The sequence below is a fragment of the Mastomys coucha genome, unplaced genomic scaffold (assembly GCF_008632895.1).
Source record: "Mastomys coucha isolate ucsf_1 unplaced genomic scaffold, UCSF_Mcou_1 pScaffold22, whole genome shotgun sequence".
NCBI classification, from domain to species: Eukaryota; Metazoa; Chordata; class Mammalia; order Rodentia; family Muridae; genus Mastomys; species Mastomys coucha.
This window is the reverse complement of record NW_022196905.1, coordinates 110,912,604-110,934,225: the sequence shown is the minus strand read 5'-3', so window position 1 is coordinate 110,934,225 and position 21,622 is coordinate 110,912,604. Positions and strand designations below refer to the sequence as shown.

The 21,622-nt window shown below is 47.3% G+C and overlaps 1 protein-coding gene across 2 annotated transcripts in view; it reads right to left on the bottom strand.

Moving 5' to 3' along the window:
- The window catches only part of Ksr2 (kinase suppressor of ras 2), a 369,325-nt gene that overhangs the window by 209,267 nt on the left and 138,436 nt on the right, over window positions 1-21,622 (bottom strand). For both annotated transcript variants that reach the window (XM_031337631.1, XM_031337630.1), the window contains exon 4: window positions 9,932-10,445. In XM_031337631.1, coding sequence (XP_031193491.1) covers window positions 9,932-10,445 — 514 coding nt within the window. The remainder of the gene's footprint in view (window positions 1-9,931; window positions 10,446-21,622) is intronic.

Genomic DNA, 21,622 nt, shown 5'->3' with positions numbered 1-21,622 from the left:
TACTGATGTGGGAGGGCACAGGTGGAAACCAGAGGAACTCTGGGGCCTTGTGTTTGCATGCCGCCCAGCTCCAGGTTTTGAGCAAGCCCCCACTTTATAGGAATAAGAGGAATGTGAGAGAAGACACTCAATGCTCACTCTGGTCTCACACGCACACTCAGGTAAGTGCAACACACACAAACATGTGTATACACGCACGTGCGTGCACACACACACAGACTTGCCTGTATATAAATAATAGAAACTGTGTCACCTTCCATTTCTATAAAAGGCAATGATGTGAGGGTCATTACATCAACATTCCATTGCCCCACAACCTGGCTGAATGCTATCCTGGAGGCACAGGGAACCCCACCTCTGAAGCAACAACTGTATAATAGAAGTGAATAGAAAGCATGGTTGAGGCTGGGTGCTAGTCTCCAGAGCATGGCCTGCTAGAGTTGGACAGTCTGCAGATTGTGCACCAAAGGCATCAATCAACTGTCATTGAAACCCCTCTTTGACAGAAGCCGGTACTGAGCATACAGACATCTTTCCTGCCAATATTATCAAACACTGGTATAGCAGCTACTCACACGGTAGTAGGTTTCATAACTAGCCTTGTGCTGATTTCATGTGTAGGAATTCTATCCCAATGCAATGTGGTATTACAAGCAACTGAGCATCTGGGATGTTGGATTGTCCCACATCCAAGCCTCTTTGAGCATTTCACATAACACCATCAGGGCATGCAAACTATGTCTCATAAGCAAGCCTATTTAAAATGTGGTGTAAATGACTGGGGTGACAACTAAGGCTATAAAGTAGTTGCCTTACAAGCATGAGGACCTGGGTTCAATCCCCAGACCCCTCATTTAAAAAAAGACATAAACAATCAGGCATAGGGCCACGTGCTCATAGCAGGAGATGCTCACTGACCAGGGACTGACTTGATGAGAGACTCTGCCTCAAAAAAGGTAGACAACACCTGAGGAACCACAGCAAGGTTGTTGTCTGTCCTATACCTACACACAGACACACATTCATACAAATAAAATAAAATAAAATAAAATAAAATAAAATAAAATAAATGAGGTATAGAGTTACCTTCAAGCAGTGTACTTAAGGGGCCAATAAGACACAAAAGGATTTCATTTTTAGACTTGGGTCCTCTGAGAGATCTCACTGCACATATAAGAAATCTGAAAGTTTCAAAGTCTGAAGCCCCTTAGATCCAAGCATCATGGATACAAAACATATTCGACCTGTGCCACCCACTAGCTCTCCTGTTGGCTATGAGAATCTGTCAGCTACAACATGTGGAATGTCAGGCACATCATGTGCTTGGTGCCTGTTTGATTGAACTTACAATCACACACACACATACACACATCTGTTCTAGGTACAAGACCCAGCACTGCTGTAACTGGTTACACACAAGGCCAGTGGGTGCCATTAGCCAATCTGCACATCCTTCCTATGGAGGGGACAAAAGCCATGGCTATCTGGAGCCTCACATGAGTTTTTCCATGATGTCAACTTAACTTCCGGTATCTCCAAGATCAAGCAGGGAGGAGTCCTAACCAAACTGAAGGAGCATGGGTAGAAATCCGCACCTGTGTGGGGGAGGGGAGCTGTGATAGAATGTTTGCCTTAGCATGGCCAAGTCCCTAGGTCTGAATCATAGCATCAACACACAAAAACCACAGCTCCACAGCCACCCATGGCTGCTCGGTCTGCATGTGCCTCCTCAGACAGAGACCAAGACTTGTAAGAGTCTCTGTTGACTTCCAAATCTGATTGCTATATCGATTCACCTGACAGTACTAATTTCATGCATAAATAATATGTCTTATTTCCTCAAAGTAGAATCTGGGGCCTGGGGTTGAGAAAGGGGAGTTTATTAATGCAGAAGGAGAAAGAGGGAGGACCCAGAACTCCCTTATATGGAGTAATGACAAAAAGATTAGGAAAAAAAGGAATGAACAACAATATGTAAGACACCAAAAAACAAACAAACAAACAACAAAAAAATGCTTCTAAGAAATGGCTTGATAGGATATATGTTCCAAACCTAAAAATCAGAGGCCTTATGAAAGACACCATTGATTGGAAGTAAGAAATTCTGTGCCTTTGTGTCACCATGAGTGAGGCCATGGGTTTGATTCCCAAGCACTTTGGGGGTGGAGGTAGGAGAGAAAGAGGGGAAGATAAAGGGGAAAAGAAAATGGGAAGGAGGGAGGGACAGGAGGCAGGAGGAGAGGATGAGGGAAGGAAGAAGGGAGGGAGAGAGAAGACAGGAGGGAGGGAAACAGGGAGAGGGGAGGGAAGGAAGGAGGGAGAGAAGAAGAGATGGAGGGAGGGAGGAAGAGAGGGATGTAGGAGAGAGGGAAGCAGGGAGGAGGGAGGAAAGAGGGTGAGAAGGAGGAAAGAAGGGAGGAGGAAGAGAAGAAGAGATGTGAGGGAAGGAGGGAAGGAAGGCAGGAGGGAGGGAAGGATGGAGGGAAGGAAGAAGGGAGGGAGAGAGGAAGAGATGAATGGAGGGATGACAGGGGAGGGAAAGCAGAGAAGATGGAGGGAAGGAGAGAAAAGACAGGAGGGAGGGAGGGAGGAAGGGGAGGAAGGACTGAGGGAGGAAAAGTGTTGGCAGGAATTTAACAGCAACCCCACAGGACTTTTCAAGAGAACCCTCAGATAAAGTGAGCCTAGGTCCTCCCTAAGCTGCTTCCTGGCCCTCTGACCACCCTAAGGTGGCTATGTGTCTGTGAGCAGGCCACTTGCTCAGGGTAGATGTCCTCTGATTGGTGTATGGGGACTAGAAATTCTCAAGTTGAATTTTAAACCTGTGAGGAAGGAGCCACGGCTTTGGGAACCTGGGACTCATCACAAAAGCCAATCTAACCAGGACAGGTCTCCAACCTGTTTAACATGGGTCTCTTGACACCATACTGCCCCCTGCCTCGGGGACAGAAGCAATACTTGCAGTGGCTCTGGACTTCCTGGGTCACTCTAGGACCAAGTGTACCTAAGGACAAACTTAAAAGGTAATGGAACCAGGAAGGGAGGGCTGTCTTTCCAGTTTAATGGCTCCTCTGCTATCTGCATGTTCACTGTTCGTCTGTACCCTCCTCTGACATCAGCCTGCCTTGTCATAATTAGCACAATGATCTGTAGGTGTATGTCGATGACTTTAAATACTTGCACATAATTAGTTTTCTAAAATAGACAAAAAGATCTCTCCTGAAATATAATTTACATAATGAATCTGTTCAGCCAGGCCTGTTCTCTTCTAAACTACAAACGATACAGCCCAGACCGGGCATAAAATCAGAATTGGCTGAGTAGAAGAGCTCAGGGTTCAAACACAAGCAAAACAGATAGATATTTTTGGATCCTACATAGCCTGGTTCTCTCCTCTCAGGCCAGTAAAAGCTTTGAGACATCGGGCCTCACAGAAATAACACAAGGTTTAAAGGTTGAGGCAAGCATCAAGAATATTCTAGATGTGATCTGGGAAAACGAGAGGACTTCTAGGATCAATTGGGCTGTGGAGATGGTTCAGTGGATAAGATGGCTGCTGAGCAAGCATGAAGACCTGCGTTCAAGTCCCCAGCCCCCATCACAAAAAGGAGGCGTGGCCGTGTGCTCTGGCGTCCTAGCACTAGGAGAGCAGGGAGAGACAGGAAGATCTCTAAGGCTCACAGGTGGACCCCAGACAGAAAGAGAGACCCTGTATCAAAGGGCATGTGATAAAGCTAACAGTGCAAGTCATCCATTCTCCTCTTCTGGTCTCTGCGTGCACACATGGATCCATGCGTACACACATACATGTGCACATGAAGCACACATACACCACACACACATATATACATATCTCATGCACACACACAAGCGCACATACACAGAGAGAGAGAAGAGAGTAAAAGTGGAGATCATGAGTGGATTATTCATATTCATGTGCAAGTACAATGGGTCGTACTGGGAAGGGAGATGCAGCTCCAGCCATGAGAAAGGAAAGCTGGTACGTCACATGACTATAAACCCAAATAGATGCCTACAGGATCCCAATTACAGCATTAACAGTAGTTACCGTGGCTCCCAGTGACCAGGGGTAGAGGTGTTATCTTTCCTTGCTTATGTTTTTTACAGCTGTAGCTTCCAAATAAGGGTAGCTGGGAATTGGCTAATTAAAACTATAGCTTAAATTATCTCTTAAAAGGATTTTGAAAAAAAAAAACTTATAATAGAATTCATGAAAAAAAAAAAAAAAAGCCAGGCAGTGGTGACACACGCCTTTAATCCCAGCACTTGGGAGGCAGAGGCAGGCGGATTTCTGAGTTTGAGGCCAGCCTGGTCTACAGAGTGAATTACAGGACAGCCAGGGCTACACAGAGAAACCCTGTCTCAAAAAACAAAAACAAAAACAAAAACAAATTAATGTGTGTGTATGCATGTGTGTGTATGTGTATGTGCATGTGTGTGCGTATGTGTGTGTTCATGTATGTTCGTGTGTGTGCTCATATGTGTGTTCATGAGTGCTCATGTGTGTGCTTCCATGTCTATGTATTCATGTGTGTGTGTGTATGTTCATTGTGTGTTCATATGTGTGTATGTGTTCATGTGTGTCTTTGTAAGTGCACGAGGCAGTGATAGAGGTTTCTTCCTCTACCCCTCTCCGCCTTAGTTGTTTCAAGGACAAGAGAGCAAGATCTTGCACAGAAGCAACAGCTTGACCCTGAGAATGGGTTGCTCACCAGGAAGCCTGATGACAATCTGAGTTTGATCCCCAAGATGCATGTGGTGGAAGGAAAGACTGACTGCTAAAAGAAAGAAAGCTGTCTTCTAACCTCCACATACATGCTGTGGTGCATGCATGCACATACACACACGTGTGTGCACATACACATATACACCATCATGTCCTATCCTCTTTTATACACTTTCCAGACTTTTGGTGCTTCCTCAGTACCCAGCATTCCTTTTGGTGAACAGAGCCACCTTTTCACACATGCTGTGTCTTTGGGAATGCCAAGTAAAGCCAAGAAAGAACGAAAAAAAAGAAAGAGAGAGAAAGAAAGAAAGAAAGAAAGAAAGGGAGGGAGGAAGGAAGGAAGAAGGGAAGGAGGGAGGAAGGGGAGGGGAGGGAGAGAGAGACAGAGACAGACAGACAGAGAGAGAGAGAGAGAGAGAGAGAGAGAGAGAGAGAGAGAGAGAGGATGAAGGCAACAATATCTTCCTGAGAATGTAGACAGGGGAGTTTGGCAAAGGCTGAGACGCCCCAGCTGACCACACAGCAAGGCTCCAGCAGACTAAAGAGTCCTCTTCTGTTTATTGTTTTCTGTTTGTATTTTTGGTTTGTTTTTGTTTTATTTGGGTTTGGTTTGGGTTTTTGTGTTTGTTTGTTGGTTGGTTAGGTTTCTTTGTTGGTGGTTTTGTTAGTGTTGTGTTGTGTTGTGTTGTGTTTTTCAAAATCTCCCGTGTTCCAGGCTGGTCTCAAATTCACTATGTAGCCTAGGATGGCTTTTACTGAACTCCTGATCCTCCTGTCTCTGCCCCAAGTGCTGGGGTGTCAGGTACCTGTCACTACATCTGGTAGTATACCATGGGATCCCCAGCATGAAGCCACAGCCTCATACATGTTAGGAAGGTACTACCTACATACTACCCACCGAGTTACATCCTCAGCCATGTTTTCTTGCTTTCTGTCTGTTCTTCCGTAAAGGCTGAAGAGAGGCTCCCAGGAGGCAGGACTTACACCTACCCAGACCATGGGATACATACTGCCCATGCACCAAGGATAAAAAAGTCAAAGTGGTCTTGATTGGATCAAAAGCCTCCCAGGGTACACACTTGAAAAGACATGGGGCTTGGCAGTTTTGGAAGCCTCCATTGTCTTCTGAAAGACCTGTGTGACCTCCAAAGCTCTGCCTCACCTCCATCAAGAAGAAATAAAGGTGGATGACAGGCTGCCAAGTTCCCATGGGAGCATTCCCAGCATAGCATGATGAGGGACAGTCAGACACAGGGGAAGATGTATGTCTTCTCACCTACTTATGGTAAAGATCATTCTAGAATCAAAGCTGTCCTGAGTAGTAAGAGCTCTCAATGGGAAAAACAAAACAGAAAATGTGTACTTATGGTTAATATGTGATTGTGTCTATATGTGTGTGCAGATATATGTATATGTTTACACATGTGTGTAAATTTATATACATATGTGTGATGTGTATGTGCATTTGTGCATATTTATTTGTGTGCATGTACATTTGTGTGCATGTAATGTATATATGTATTTGTATGTATATATATCTGCATATGTGCATATGTATATTGTGCATACATGTGTATATGCATGTGATTGTACATGTGTATATGTGTGTGCATATGTGTATATGTGTATGTGTGTGCATTCATTTGTATATGTGTATACATGTGTGCATATGTGTATGCATTAATCTGTATATATGTGCATATGTGTTCACAGGTGTGAACAAGTTCCACAGAGCAACTTCTTTCACCACACCATGTTTCCCAAAACATTCTCCTCTAAGTCCATCAATCTCTTCTTCCCAATGCTGGTCACAGCCCATTAAATTAATACCACCATCTGCTAATGGCTCCTAACCTCAGTCTTAAAAGCATGAACATATTCCAAGCTCTTTGGTCAACCGGCTCAGGCGAGCTGAGCCTCCCCAGGGTCAAGGCCAAGGTCCCAAGGCTACTTCCTGGTGGAAGCACAGGGCTGCTTGGAACATGTTAAGTAGGGGCTGCCCCCCACCCCTGCCCTGTCTTATTGTGACCACAACACTCTTCTCTTCTGCTGTTACCTTAAAGTGGATCTGGGAGGTCCCTGAAGGTGGTCAGGGACCTGTTCCCTTAAGAAAGAACCGATCTCAACACTGCCACAGACAGAAGACAATCACAGGCAAAACTTAGCCCTTCTGGATCCTGATGTAGAACCCCAGCACCATTGAACATGACTGGGTCCATTTGAAAGACTTTGAGGGGGACTAAGGAGATGGCTCAGCGGTTAAGAGCACTGATTGCTCTTCCAAAGGTCTTGAGTTCAAATCCCAGCAACCACATAGTGGCTCACAACTATCTGTAATGAGATCTGATGTTCTCCTCTGCTGTGTCTGAAGACAGCCACAGTGCCTTATAATAATAAATTATTATGTACAGTATAATAAATAAATCTTTGAGCTAGAGCAAGCAGGGCTGAACTGAGCAAGCAGAGGTCCTGAATTCAATTCCCAGCAACCACATGATGGCTCACGGCCATCTGTACAGCTACAGTGTACTCATACACATAAAATAAATAAATAAATCTTTAGAAAGAAAAAAAGAAAGACTTTGAGGAAGGTTCAGATTAGGTGTGTCTAGAGTTAAACTCTCCTGGAGAGAGGTCAACCCTGAGAAAACAAAGGGGGCATTTCTCACATAAGCCCAACCATGCAGATAGAATGCATAGGTCTCACGAGGACTCAGCTCATAACAAAGAACTACAAGCAACTGAGGAATGCTGGGAATGGAGAAATAGTCTTCCCCAGGGAAGAGCACACTGATTGGTTATCCAATACCACATGACTGGCTCTGAGAACATATCCATACAAGTAACAGCCTATATTTATATATTTATAAATATATTTTCAAGAATAGATGCCATGAACTTAAGGCAGAGAGTAAGGGGGAAGGGTGCATGGGAGGGTTAGAGGGAGGAAATGATATGTTTTAATTTTAATATATACAACATATAATTTAATTTATATAAATATATAATTATAACTGAATGCTATGAATATATTTAAATTTAAATTTTAATGTATAATATATAATTTAATGTTAATTTATATAATTATATAATTACAATTTAATGATATAAATATATTTTGATTTAAATTTTAATATATGATATATAATTTGATTTTGATTTACATAATTATCTAATTATAATTTAATGATATAAATATATTTTTAAAAAATAGATGCCGTGAACTTAAGACAGAGTAAGGAGGAAGGGTACATGGGAGGGCTGGAGGGAGGAAAATGATATAAGTATATTAATAATTAATTTAAATATAATTCTAATCATATTAATAATTAGTTTAAAAATAATTTTAACTATATTTAAATATAATCAAATTTAATAAAAAAATTTTACTGCAATAAGTCTAGAAACTGACCCCAGACCTCTCACCACTTTCCATCCTGGCAATTTCACACCCAGCCTCCCTGGACTTCTCTACATCCTCACCTCAGGTCTCCAGGTCTGTCTCTGTGGCTCTCATGAAATCATAGACATCCAATCTAACTCTGATCAGAAAAGCCTCTATCATGTGCTTCAGCCTCTGAGGGACGGTCTCCAAGATTCCCAGCTGCTGGGACACCCTTCATCTGATGCCTCACCCTCCCCTCCACAGCCCCTCAGAAAAGAGACTACCTCCCCGGCACAGCTTAAGACAGACTACAACCACAGCCAGCTGGAAGCCGTTTTTATAGACGGTTCTGTTGGAATACAGCCTGCCCATCTGCTCACCTGCTGTGGACAGACTGCTTTAGTTGTTGAGCCTTGACAATACAAACCCATTCCGCTGGCACAGCCAAAATATTTATCATGTTTACTGTCTGGCCCTTCCTCCTGGCTCATAGGATCCTAGTTCTCATGTTTGTGGCAAAATAAACTTAACGTACAATTGGCAGTTTTAAGCCATTTTGAATGTAACCTCAAAGATTCACAGGTTATGTAAATGACAGCAACTGGCACCAGAGAATATTCTCAACCCAGATTCCATTCCCGTTGTATAATGGCACCACGTTCCCTCTCTCTCACCCCAGTCCACCACCTTTCTACTCCTTGTCCACAGCCTTGGCCCCTCTAGCTTTGAACTTTTGTGCCTGGCTTCCTCTATCTCTCCGCCTACTGTTATCAGCTCCCATAGTGGATGTTAGAACTGACCCTGCCTTGACTGCTGAACACTATGGTCTCTATGAAGAGGCCCGCCTCCTCCCTCAAAGCTGCTGAACACTATGGCCTCTATGAAGAGGCCCGCCTCCTCCCTCAAAGCTGCTGAAGGGTCCCTGACTTTCAGAGGTCATGAATGGTGCTGTTCCCTGCCTAATTTTTTTGATCCCAACTCAGTTCTGTGCCCAGGCCCCACAGCCCCAGGGGCCTTCTGCCCACCTCTGACGATCCCTCCCACCGTCACTCATAGGAGCCTGGGTTTCAAAGACCTCATAAAGAACAAAGAATACTTAATAACCACATTTTACATTTACACTATGTTAAAATGAAAGTTATTTTGGACGAACCATAAACCTTTAAAAAAAAAACTCATTTAACTATGTCTACCAGATACTTCACAGCATGTAACTTTGACTTCTGTCTAAGGCCAGCAGGAAGGTGACCCTGCAGGGTCCAGCAAACGTGTCCTGCCTCCATCCACAGGATAAGCATGTCTGACTCCGTAGGTTGTACCAACCCTACCAATGTTCGACTAAAGGGCTCCCAGGCAACACTCAAGGGGAGGCTTGGCTGTGTTCCAGTGAGGGGTTTTGTTTTGTTTTTGTTTTTTGATTTTCGAGACTCTGTGTAGCCCTGGCTGTCCTGGAACTCAGTCTGTAGAACAGGCTGGCCTCGAACTCAGAAATTTACCTGTTTCTGCCTCCCAAGTGCTGGGATTAAAGGCGTGGGCCACCACTGCCCAGCTGGGCCACAACTTAGATTCAGCCCCAAGCCATGATATGCCTACCAACAACCAGACATATCAAAGGCTATCAGGTAAAAAGTTAACTGTCAGCTCCTGAAAATTCCATCCAACCCATTTCACTCAGTGCAACACTGCTTTCCTTTATCTGGACTGACAAACACAAGACTGTCTGCTCTCGACTTCCCCAGAGGAGCGAGCGGCTCCTTGGGTTCAGCCACCCCAGCGCATCCACGGGCCCCACTCACTTGGGTGTGTTGGCCTCTTCTACGCGGTTCCCAAGCTGGAACTCATGGGATTTGCTCCTGTGCAGCGCTGTAAAGCCAGGAATCAGGTGGATGAGCTTCCGAGAGGAGGGGGGTGGAGTCCCCGGAGGCTTCAGCTTGTTTTTTCTCCTCATGGGTGGCGTGCCAGGCGGGGTCACGGTGGTGACAATATTCGGGGTGCGAGGTGGGGTGCGGACTACGTGCCTCTGCCGGGGTGATGGGGGCAGGGAGCGGTGGCCTGACTCCAGGGGTGGCGGTGGGCACAAGCTCGGGTAGGCATCTACAGTGAGTCTGTCCACGTGAGTGTACACAGGGGTCCCAGGCGTAGGGCTGGTATGACAGAAGTGCTGGGGACACTTGGTCTGGACCCTGGGGCTCTGGGAGAGGCGGGTTCGGATCCATGGGCTGGGCTCCGGGGGACACACAGGGTTGCTCTCCTGCCCTGGCTCCGTGGTGGGCCACTGGATAATCCAATCTTGTTTGGAGAGATTCCCTCCTGAGTAGGAACAAAGGAACAGAGAGACGCTAGTAAGGAAGGGGGAAAGGGGTGGGGTCACTGTGGGCAGAGATCCACCATCAGCACCTTACCACAGATACATCACAGCGAGTGCGTCTTGCATCACAGCAGCTTACACTTGGCACAGTGCATCTTCTGCACCTTGTCTACACATCCCTTCACACCTCAGGCTACACACCTCCTGCTCTGTGCACACACCTCCTACTGTGTGCTCTATGCACACACTTCCTACTGTGTGCTCTGTGCACATACCTCCTATTATATGTGCAAATCTCCTACTGTGTGTGCACACCTCTTGCAGGCCATGTATACCAAACCTCAAATGCACCTCACACTCTGTGCTGATCACCCCATATGTAGCTCAGTGTGTTCACACCTCATACATACTTCATGCCATATGCAATTCATCACACACACACACCTGCTGTATGCACAGACCTCATGGCATGTGCACACACCTCACAAAATATGCTTGCCTATTGCACATGTACTGCAGCATATGCACCTCATATCATACACACATCCCATCATAGGCCCCTCACACAACATACATGTCCCATCATAGACAGGCCCCACCACACACCTCACCATAAACACATCAGACTGTACCACATCAAAGCACATACATGTTACATTGTGTGTTCCTTACTCCACACGCATGTTTTACATTAGTATATTATAGCACATGCATGTCCATCAGAGGCACATTAGACCATGCATATAAACCACATGCTCAGTGTCATATGCACAAGACAATATGCTCATTATGCCATACACACATTAGTACACACGTGTGCTACGTAACAGACACATTTACAAAAGCCCTTACAAACAAAACTGAAGTTTCTTTGTCTGCCACTGTCTCCTGGCTGCGAAGCTCACTTCCCTAAGACTTCATAAAGCAAAGCAGTTGGTCCTTGCCTTTTATGAGTCCCAACATTCAACCATGTCAGGGTCCTTTAAAAGACTGCCAAGGATAATGTTTCCCTAAAGGGTGACCTTAATGTCTGTCTCCAGCATGGACACAGACTTGACAGACAAGCAAACACATTCCTGGAAGCCTTTCACATGGTTATAGGGAGGAAAACAGAGTTTGTGATGTTCGGTAATGGTGAGCAGCAGACAGATGGTCCACACAAACCACGACATGACACTGCTGCATGGAGGAGCCAAGTATCTGGGCACAGGGCTCCTGGGGGTCTTTGGGTACTACAAGGGGACTGACATTATGGGGCTCACTCCCTGACTCCATTGCCACAACCTCATAGAGAACAACTCTCTAAGTTCAATAGTTTGACAGTGGTGTAGACACATGAGCCCACCTTGGCACAACAATATGAAGAACCAAATGCATAGTCTCACACACACATACACACACACACACACACACACACACACACGCATGCATGCATGCACACAGCACTGGATATATCTGGGCAAGATCACTGGACTGTATCCATACCAGCATCCTGGATGTGACTCCATCAAACAAGATATGGCCATTCACAAAAACTGAGTGAAGCCTTCCACACTCCCACTGTAGTGTTTTCTTACAACAGTGAGTGGATTCACAAGCACCCCAATGAAAATCTTCAGTTAGCCCAAGCGACACAGCAAGTTCCTGCCCAGATTTCCAAAACCAAAGCAAACAGTTCAGTTAAGAAACGTTTATAGGACGAGCCCAGCACGGTGGAACACATCTTTAATCCCAGGATTCAGGAGGCAGAAGAAGGAAGATCTCTATGAGTTCGAGGCCAGTCTGGTCTACAAAGCAAACTCAGGACAACCACAGCTGCACAGAGAAACCCTGTCTTGAAAAAACAAAAAAGAAGGAAGAAGGGAGGGAGGGTGGGAGGGAAGAGGGAGGGAGAAAGGGACGGTAGAAGAAAGGGAGGAGAGAGGGAGGGAGGGAAGGAGGGTGTCAGAGAAGAAAGAGGAGGGGAGGTGGCTTCCTTAGGATGAGATTAGGGAACTGCCCTGCCAGGAGGCCACATGTCAGCTGGCTAAAGGGTCATCATGCCAACAATGAAGACTGGTGGCCCACTCTGAGGGATGACTGGGGTTGGGGATAGGAGGGGAGGTGGGAGGGCAGGTGTGTTAAGAAGAAGGCTGGATTGCTGTATCATTTACTTTTAAATTCTTCCAGAACTTCCTCAACCCACAGTAAAGAATGTGGACTAGGATTCCCAGATGTAAATACCCACCCTCGAACTGGTATTTCCCCCTCACTTGCTGCTCGGTTAGCACAATTGCTGCTTGGCTAGCACAGTTTAGGCAAAGCAGAAGAATCAGGGCAGATCAGAGGATGCAGACCCTTGCAGGGCAGGGCGGCATGTGGCCTCGGCTCAGGACAGAGATGTGAGCCAAAGGTCCAGCCATGCCATAGGTCGGCATCTTAACCCCAACACCCTATTTGCAAATAAAGTCCTTGCAGGTGGGACTGAGCTGAGTTCTTTCTGGATAAGGCTAGCCCTAATCAGCTATAGTCACATGAGGAGGAGAGGAGCCAAGTGTGACTGATGGCACATACCTGTCACCTGGGCACCCAGGAGACTGAGCCAGAAACATCACAAGTCCAAGGTCATCCTGGGCTACACACTGATATCTGTTTCAATAGAGAAAGGACACAGAATTGAAGTGAAGACTGAAGGAGAGCCTGGTCAGATGAAGCAATAAGCCAAAGGATGTGAGGACTGTCAGTCACCCCCCAGGTACAGCGGGGAGGAGGGGAGGCAGGAGTCTGCGCTTTGCTGCTTGATTCCAAGCCCTGGAGACTGGGAGTGTGTGAGCTTGTGCTAATGTGCTCTCTTACAGCACCTATATCCCTAGCATGGCTGCCTAGGTGAAAGACCCATGTGCGTAACCCCTGAGGGAAGTCATCAAAGCTGACATATCATCAGGCCAAGTGTGGTAGCACACCCATTTAATCCCAACACAGAGGAAGGCAGATCTCTGTGAGTTCCAGGCCAGGCAGGGCTATACAGACAGATCCTGTCTCAAAAAGAAATAAACAAACATAAAAAAAAAATGTTCCTGTCTTAAACAAATAGGGGTGGGAGCTGGGACCAGAGAGATGGCTCCGTGTTTAAAACAGGATATTGCTGCTATGAAAGACCCAAGTTCAGTTCCCAGCACCGAGATGGAAGGCTCACAATCACTAACTCCAGCCCTGGGGGGAGGGGGGGCTTCTGATGCCCTCTGCTGGCCTCTGAGGGCACCTGCACTCACATGCACATACCCACACAGACAGGTAGGTACACATAATTTTGGAAATAACAAATGGGAAGAAACACAACATTTGGGAGACAGTGGCTGGTCCCAGAGTTGGGGGATCAGCTACCCTGACTTCCTAGAAGTGGGTCACTGGCCTGTTTAATCAAGTTTTAGATGAGTAAGATGATCAAAGCCTCACCAAAGACGGAGACCAATGCCTTCACTTTTTCCATTAACTACATGGTATCCTAGAGGGCTGAGGCATGGCCCACTCTTCATCCAAGGACAGACAGACAGACAGACAGACAGACACTCTACTGGTTTCAGGGACTCACCCCCTTGAAGTATTTCTTCAAAATTAAAGAGATTAAAAAGAGAAAGATATCCCACCATGCCAACCACATTCCCTTCCCTGGCTAATCTGCTTCCTCTCCTTACTCAGAGGCTCAAATTCAGAAGTTCAGGCACTAAGAAGTACAAAGCCTCATTTTCTTACCCAAGCTGCTCAACCAGGAGAGTTGACTCCACAGCGCCAAGGCATCAGCGACGCCCAGCTGATGGGCTGTGTGCTATCAGCAACTCCCACCCCTCTGATCCTCTTTTTAATAAAGTCTAAGGGGGAAAAAGGTAATTTTTCATTTTAAATAGGGCAGGTGTGGTGGCACAGGCTCCCAGGTTATTAATCGTCACCCTTGCCTCCTGTCATCCGTTTCTGGAAAAATCGTTTTATTTCAAGTCTTGACATGGGCGGGGAGAAGGGAATAGATTTTAAAAAATGAAAGGTCTGAGAACTGATTAAAGGCATTTCAAGGCATATGTGGGTTTTTTTCTTATTTTTTTCTCCTTTTGACATTCTCTGATAAGGGACTGGGAGAAGTAAAAGCCCTTGGAGAGGAGAAAATGATTTCAGAAAGTCTAGGCGACTGTCTGCCTTCTTTGTCCCATCCCATTGAAACCATATAAACAGGCAAATGCATGGCTTAGAAGTCTGGATGTTGGAACCAGCATCACACACACAGGCCTCAGCCCTTCTGAAGCAGCCAGGGAAGGGGCAGGCCCTACCCCCACCCCCACCATTCCAGGACTGTGTACTGGGGCTTGGAGCCTCCCTCACTATTTCAAAGTGCTTGCCATTTTAATCACACTGACTTTCAGGCAGGAAGCAGGATCTATAGACATGGCTTGAAACTATTTTTCCAGACTCCGGGGTTAGTTAGAGGGATAGAAACAGCGGCAGCTCCCAGGATTAGGAGAGAAGCAGCCTGGATCGCTGATCCAAACTGCAGAAAGCTCCAAGTCCAAAACATCTCTGGTGCCACCATGAAGCACCAAGTGGAAAATTCCGTGGCTGAATATTCCCATGTGGCCAGCGACAGGGAAGACATGGCCACACTAAAAACACTGGGTGAAATTATTTTCTGGGGCCACAGAGACAACACAGTGGATAAGGTGCTTGCCCCACAGACACCAGGACCTGTCTGCCCTTCCTTGCTTTTAGTTGCTGTAATCAACCAAACCAACCTAGGGAGGGAAGGGTTTATTTGACTTACATGTCCCCATCAGAGCCCATCATGGGGGGAAGTCAAGGCAGGAACCTGGAGACAAGAACTGAAGCAGAAACCAGGAAGGAACGTGGCTTTCAGGCTTACTCCTCATGGCTTGCTTAGCTTGCTTTCTTATACCATCTAGGATAGTGGTTGAGTACCACTAACCCAAGACTTCCTCCTGCCCAGGGATGCCACTACCCACAGTAGACCAGACCCTAACACATTGATCATTAATTAAGAAAATGCCCCCACAGACATGCTCCCAGGCCAATCTAATTAAAGGCAACTTTTCAAATGAGAGCCTCTCCCTCCCTCCCTCCTCCCCTCCTCCTCTCTCCTTCTCTCTCTCCCTCTCTCCCTCTCTCCCTCCCTCTCTCTCTCCCTATCTCCCTCTCTCTCTCCCTATCTCCCTCTCTCTCTCTCTCTCTCTCTCTCTCTCTCTCTCTCTCTCTCTCTCTCTCTCTCTCTCTCTCTCTCTCTCTCTCTCTCTCTGGCTCTAGTTCATGTCAATTTGACTAAAACTATCCAGCACAGGATCTGATTGCAGAATCCACATAAAAGCCAACTATGTGTGGTACTCCAATGTAGTTCCAGAATTGGGGAGGCAGAGACTCCCATTCCCTAAGCAAACCAGAGAGCCGGACTCAACTGAACAGTGAAGTCTAGATTCAACCACTGATGCCAATCACAGGCCTCTATGCCCATTGATGCGTACACATGCATGTGTGTGCGTGCGTGCGTGTGTGTGTGTGTGTGTGTGTGTGTGTGTGTGTGTGTGTGTGTGTGTGTGTGTTTTATTAGCTGCCAAGTTCATTAAATGAGAAATGCTCAGGAGACAGTCCCAGCATGCCTCTGGGCACATCTGTCTCACTTTTCCCAGGATGATCAGAGTTGAGAGCTTCATCTCAATGGCTGGCTCTAACCACTGTCGGATCCTAAGTCAGGATAGGCTGAGATACCCATGGAGCTGTGTAAGGTGAGGCTTCATTGGATGAAGTGGGTCACTGGGCGGGGCCCTGAAAGATTCACCTCATCCCCATCCACTTCCTGCCTCTCCTTCCTGGCTGCCCTTCACCCCACCTGCTGCACTCTACACACCCATGCTCGCACAGCGGGTAATTTACCAACTGAGCCTTCTCCTCAGCCATACAGACTGGCTTTAAGGTGTAATGCTCGCTGTCATTTAGGATGTCCACAGTGTGGTGCTGTGGCTATGGCCCATTGAGTTCAAGATGATCTCTGACTCCAGAGGTAAGGCTTGTCCCCATCAGTAATCATTGTCTCCTCCCCTCCTCTCCTGCCCTTGGCAGCTAGGACACGGCTGCCTGTCATCACGCCATGCATGGTGTTAGTGTCTGGCTCACTCAGTGTGGTGTTCAAGGTTTACTCACACGGCAGCACGGCTGAGTGCTTCCTCCTCGTGGCTGAGGTCAACATTGGAATCACAGCTTGTTTCTCTATTTCACAGCTGAGGGACGCAGCACACCGCATTGACTTTCACCGTGCCATAAGGAACATGCATGAACCGGTATTGTGTGGCTATCTGTCTCCAACGCTTGGAGCATAAAGTAGGAGTGGAATTGCTGGGCCAGGTGGTAACACTCTCTTTACCCTCCCAGGAAACTGCTACACCATCTTACTGGTTAGCTGTGGCATTCTTCTTCCTACCAGCCACATGTAGTGGTTCTGATTTTTTTTCCCCATCCTTTTTCTACTGATAAACATTGCCACCACCAGCAGCAGCACCATCACAACCCCATCAATAGCATCATCGTCATCACCTCCACCATCATCATCACCACCATCTCCATCACCATCACCACCACCATCACCATCATCCCCATCTTCACCACCATCACCATCGCCACCATCACTATCACCTCCATCATCACCACCATCGCCATCCATGTGGATGTTTAGCAACGTACATGTATCAATGGCCACAGCTAAGGAGACCAGGTGTTGACCATGGCTCAGGTCCCTCCCTGCCCCCTCTCCTTCCACCTTACTTTATTACACTCTTGTTATAATCTTGTCACATTGCTGAGGAAATTAAAGCTCTGAGGAAAGTCGAATCCTCTGGCGAAGGCTAAGATCCCACTCAGTTCCCCGGGTCTGTTTCTTAGTCGTGATACAATATCCTCCACATTTGAGTCAATCCCCTCAGCCTAAATGATTAAATATCCAAAACTGGAAACCCCCTTTCCACTGGTTTTCATGTGTTTCCACTGCTGGGTATTTGGAGCTGATGTTGGAGATCCAAGATGCGTGTGATCGGATGGGGAAACCGAGTCTCCAAGGCAGTGGTTCTCAACCTGACGCTGCGACCCTTTCAGACAGTTCCTCATGTCGTGGTGACCCCCAACCACAAAGTTATGCTCATTGCTACTGCATTGCTGTAATTTTGCTGCTGCTATGGATCATAATGTAAATATTGGGGACAGACAGCTGCCAAATGGGTCGCAACTCTCAGGTTGAAAACCACTGCCCCAAGGACTGCATCCCCTCCCCCAGCTAGAAAAGGCTCCATCCAGCCATCCCCACCCATCCCCCCATTCCGACCCACGCCACTCACCCTCACCAAGGGAGAAGGCATGGCAGCCTACAGGAGTTGCGCTAACTGCTCACATCCACAGCCGGAAAGCAGAGAGAAGCAAACACTGCCGCTCTGTCTGCTTTTTCCTTTGTATTCAACCCAGGATCCCACCCATGGGATGGTGTGGTCTATACCAGGGTGGCATTCTTCTCAGCTCAGCTAACATAACTGAGATCATTTCCCACAGGCATGTCCATGGGCTTGTTCCCTAGGTGATCTTTGTTCCTGTCAGGTTGATGGTCAGTACCAACCATCATGCATACCATCATGCATACTACACGGAGCAGTAGGGTGTGGCCTTGCTTCTCCCAGTTGGGAGCATAATCATCAAAGGACTAGAATCTTCTGCGCCTCCATATGTGCAGCTCTTGATTTGGGGGTGGTAAGTACATTTCAGAACGTTGGTGAGTTCACACCTACGGAGCCCACAAAGAGTAAGAATTGACTACACTCAAGCGTGTCTGACATCCATCTTTCCAGCCAGAACCCTGGTGGTGACAAGTTCCCTGGGCTGACATGCCCACCCCAGCCCTGCTCAAGGCCTGCCACCCCTCCAGGAGCTGCAGTTGGCATTATGCTTATATTTATTTATTTGTATATAATTTCTACTTTGTCTTGATGTATAAGTCAGATGGTGTTCCAATAGATCTCTGGCAACTGATTCAAATGGCTGACTAAGGAACCACGGGTTCAAGTGGTCACAATGCTTCTGTCATTCGCACGCTGTGCTCCCTAATGCTGAGGTGCTCCCTAATGCTGAGGATGTGGGCCATGACCCACACTGGTGTCCTAGGTGGGACCAGGCTCTGCATGGACTGCTAACACCCACAGACCCACACAAAATGTCAGCAGGGACTTCCATGCCCCATGGGCAACTACAGCAGAAACTTCCTCCTCCTCCTCCTCTTCCTCCTCCTCCTCTTCCTCTTCCTCCTCCTCTCCCTCTTCCTCCTCCTCTTCCTCTTCCTCCTCCTCTCCCTCTTCCTCCTCCTCTTCCTCTTCCTTTTCTTCCTTCTCCTCCTCTTTCTCCTCCTCCTCTTCCTTCTCCTCCTCCTCTTTCTCCTCCTCCTCTTCCTCCTCCTCCTCCTCCTCTTCTCCTCTTCCTCCTTCTCCTCCTCTTCCTCCTTCTCCTCCTTCTCATCCATCACCATCCCACAGAGGCACCGGTTCTGTCTCTCTTAGCAAGCTCCATGCATGAGCTCTTTGCTTTCCTGACACTGTCAACAATGTTTGCCTTTTTGCCTCTAGGAAGTGCTTCAGGCTTCTCTGGCATGCCCACGGTATCCATTTCACCACACCTATGCTCTGGGGGTAAGGCTCATTTCAGTACTAAAAGTTACTTGAATAAAAGCACCACAGCGCCCCCACAGCTGAGAGCATCTGAACAATGAATGGGAGGGTAGCATACACACTGTGGACACTCCCACCGAGGATCAGGAAATGAACAGGGTTTCTAAATGATACATGGAGGGGTAATGTGTGCATCATAGATGCCGTGAGAGCTGATCGGATAACTGAGAAAGTGTCTAAGCGACTAAGAGAAGGATCACACACACAATGTGGGCACATTACACGGAACGACTCTCCATGCCCCCAACAGGTAGAGCAGGATGACTTAAAGCTTTTCCATGCTACTCAGAACAATGCACAATGCAAAAGGTGTGGATGGTCTGAAGATGTTTTTTCTTTTTTCTTTTTGGTTTTTCAAGATAGGGTTTCTCTGTGTAGCCCTGGCTGTCCTGGAACTCACTCTGTAGACCAGGCTGGCCTCAAACTCAGAAATCTGCCTGCCTCTGCCTCCCAAGTACTGGGATTATAGGCTGAAGATGTTTTTGTCAATTGACTGTGAGTCCCTGAAACTGTAGAACACAGAACTGTAGATGACAGGGGACACCTGTTCCAGAGGACACCTGCTCCACTTGGTTTTTAAGTGAAGCAGGTTGGGAGGCCTTACACGGACAGACTTACATGGACAGACATCCACTCATAGCAGACACTTCCCAAGTGGCTAGCCTTGACACACCGTGGGCTGAGGCTCTCCATGGTAGGATAGGTCTATAGGTTGATTCTTCCTCCTTTGGCTTACATCCTAAAGACAGCTATACCTCTCTCCACAGTCAGCACTCCCGGGACAGGCTACCACACAATCCTCAGAGCAGGGATGTGACGGCATAAGCAAGGACTCTTCCTGTCCAGCCCAAAACCCAAGAGAAGCCCAGGAGAAAGCCCGATGGTAGGCGGAGCCAGGCTGGGAAAGGCTGACCTCTGAGACGGGGCTAATTCCAGAAAGTTCCGTCACTCTAACAATCTGTCCCCCTTGAGTGACAGGCATTATATTAGTTCTCCAGCTGCTTGTGTCTGCGGATTCCAGAGAGCCAAAGGCAACATCAGACAGCCTCAGGCGCCTCAAGGCTCGCTATTTTTATCTCTAGATGAGTACCGTTTTCGGGAGGCTTTCCAAACCTCTCTGTCCTTCCTCCTGCTCGCTGCCAGGCAGCTTCAACAGGGCCACTGCCTGCCCTCACAGCTCCGTTTCCCCACACAGACAGCCCTAGCAGAGTCTGTGTGGCTCAGTGTGCCAGGACGTCAGTGTCTCCACTGTCTACCCACAGAACCAGAAAGGAATGCAGGTGACTCTAAGGGGAGGCTGTTGGATAAACTTTGACAGACCTGTTTATCCAGTCTTCTATGGCAGTCCCCAGATTCAGCCCCTACCCAAGAGAGGTCTTTCGTGTGGACACAGAGCCCAGTGGAGCCAGAGATCTGGGTTTTAATCCCAGAGGTTGACCTCTGCCTTCTACACACACACACACACACACACACACACACACACACACGCACGCACGCACGCACGCACGCACGCACGCACGCACGCACGCACGCGCACACACACACACGTGTTCTCCAGAAAGGAAGAGAATCCTGGCACACATCCTAAAACAGTTGACTCTGGAAAACAGCTTGCTGGGCCAGTGAAATGGCTCGGTGGGTAAAGGTGGCTGCTGCAAAAGCCTAGTGACCTAAGTTCAACTTCTGGAGCCTACATAGAGGTGAAAGGAGAGAGCCAGCTGCAGACCTGCTGTGTGGCAGGCATGCCACACCCCACCAAAATGATGTGTAGGAAAGAACATGGGCACAAACCAACACAGCACAAGCTTGAGCAAAGCATCTGAGACAGTCAAATGTACAAAATGGATTTTGTTCTGCCTAAGGAGCGGAGCTAGAATTGACCCGTGACTAGTGCTTAAATTTGCACTGTATGTAGCGATACAGACCTGGAGTACCAGGGCTTGGGAGCAGAGGCAGAAGGATCAGGGGTTCAGGGCTATCCTCAGCTACATAGTAAGTTGGAGGCCAGCCTAGGCTACATAAGAACCTGTGTAAAAATTGAGCAAATTGGGACACCTCATAAAAATACCAAGGAGCAAGGAATGTCCATTAAGCCTAAAGACAGAGCTTCAGAAGGGTTTATCGAGCAAACATCAGTCCCCAGGAGATGCCCTAATTGTGGGGAGTAATGCCTGGTTCCAGGAAACATCCCTGGGAGGGTGGATCCCCCCCCACCCCTCCTACGTGCGATTGGTATCTCCCCCTCACCTGGGGCATAAAGGTCAATGAGAACAAAAGGCAATGGGCTCCACCAATGAGAGATAACCAACTCAAGCTGTAAACCTATGTACTGAAAGGTATAAAAAGTGTGTGTGCTTTTGTTCCTGGCCGTTGCCTTTGCTTTGAATGCAGGATGACCCCAGTATACTGGCAATAATAAACCTCATGTAATTTACAGTGATCTCCCTCCT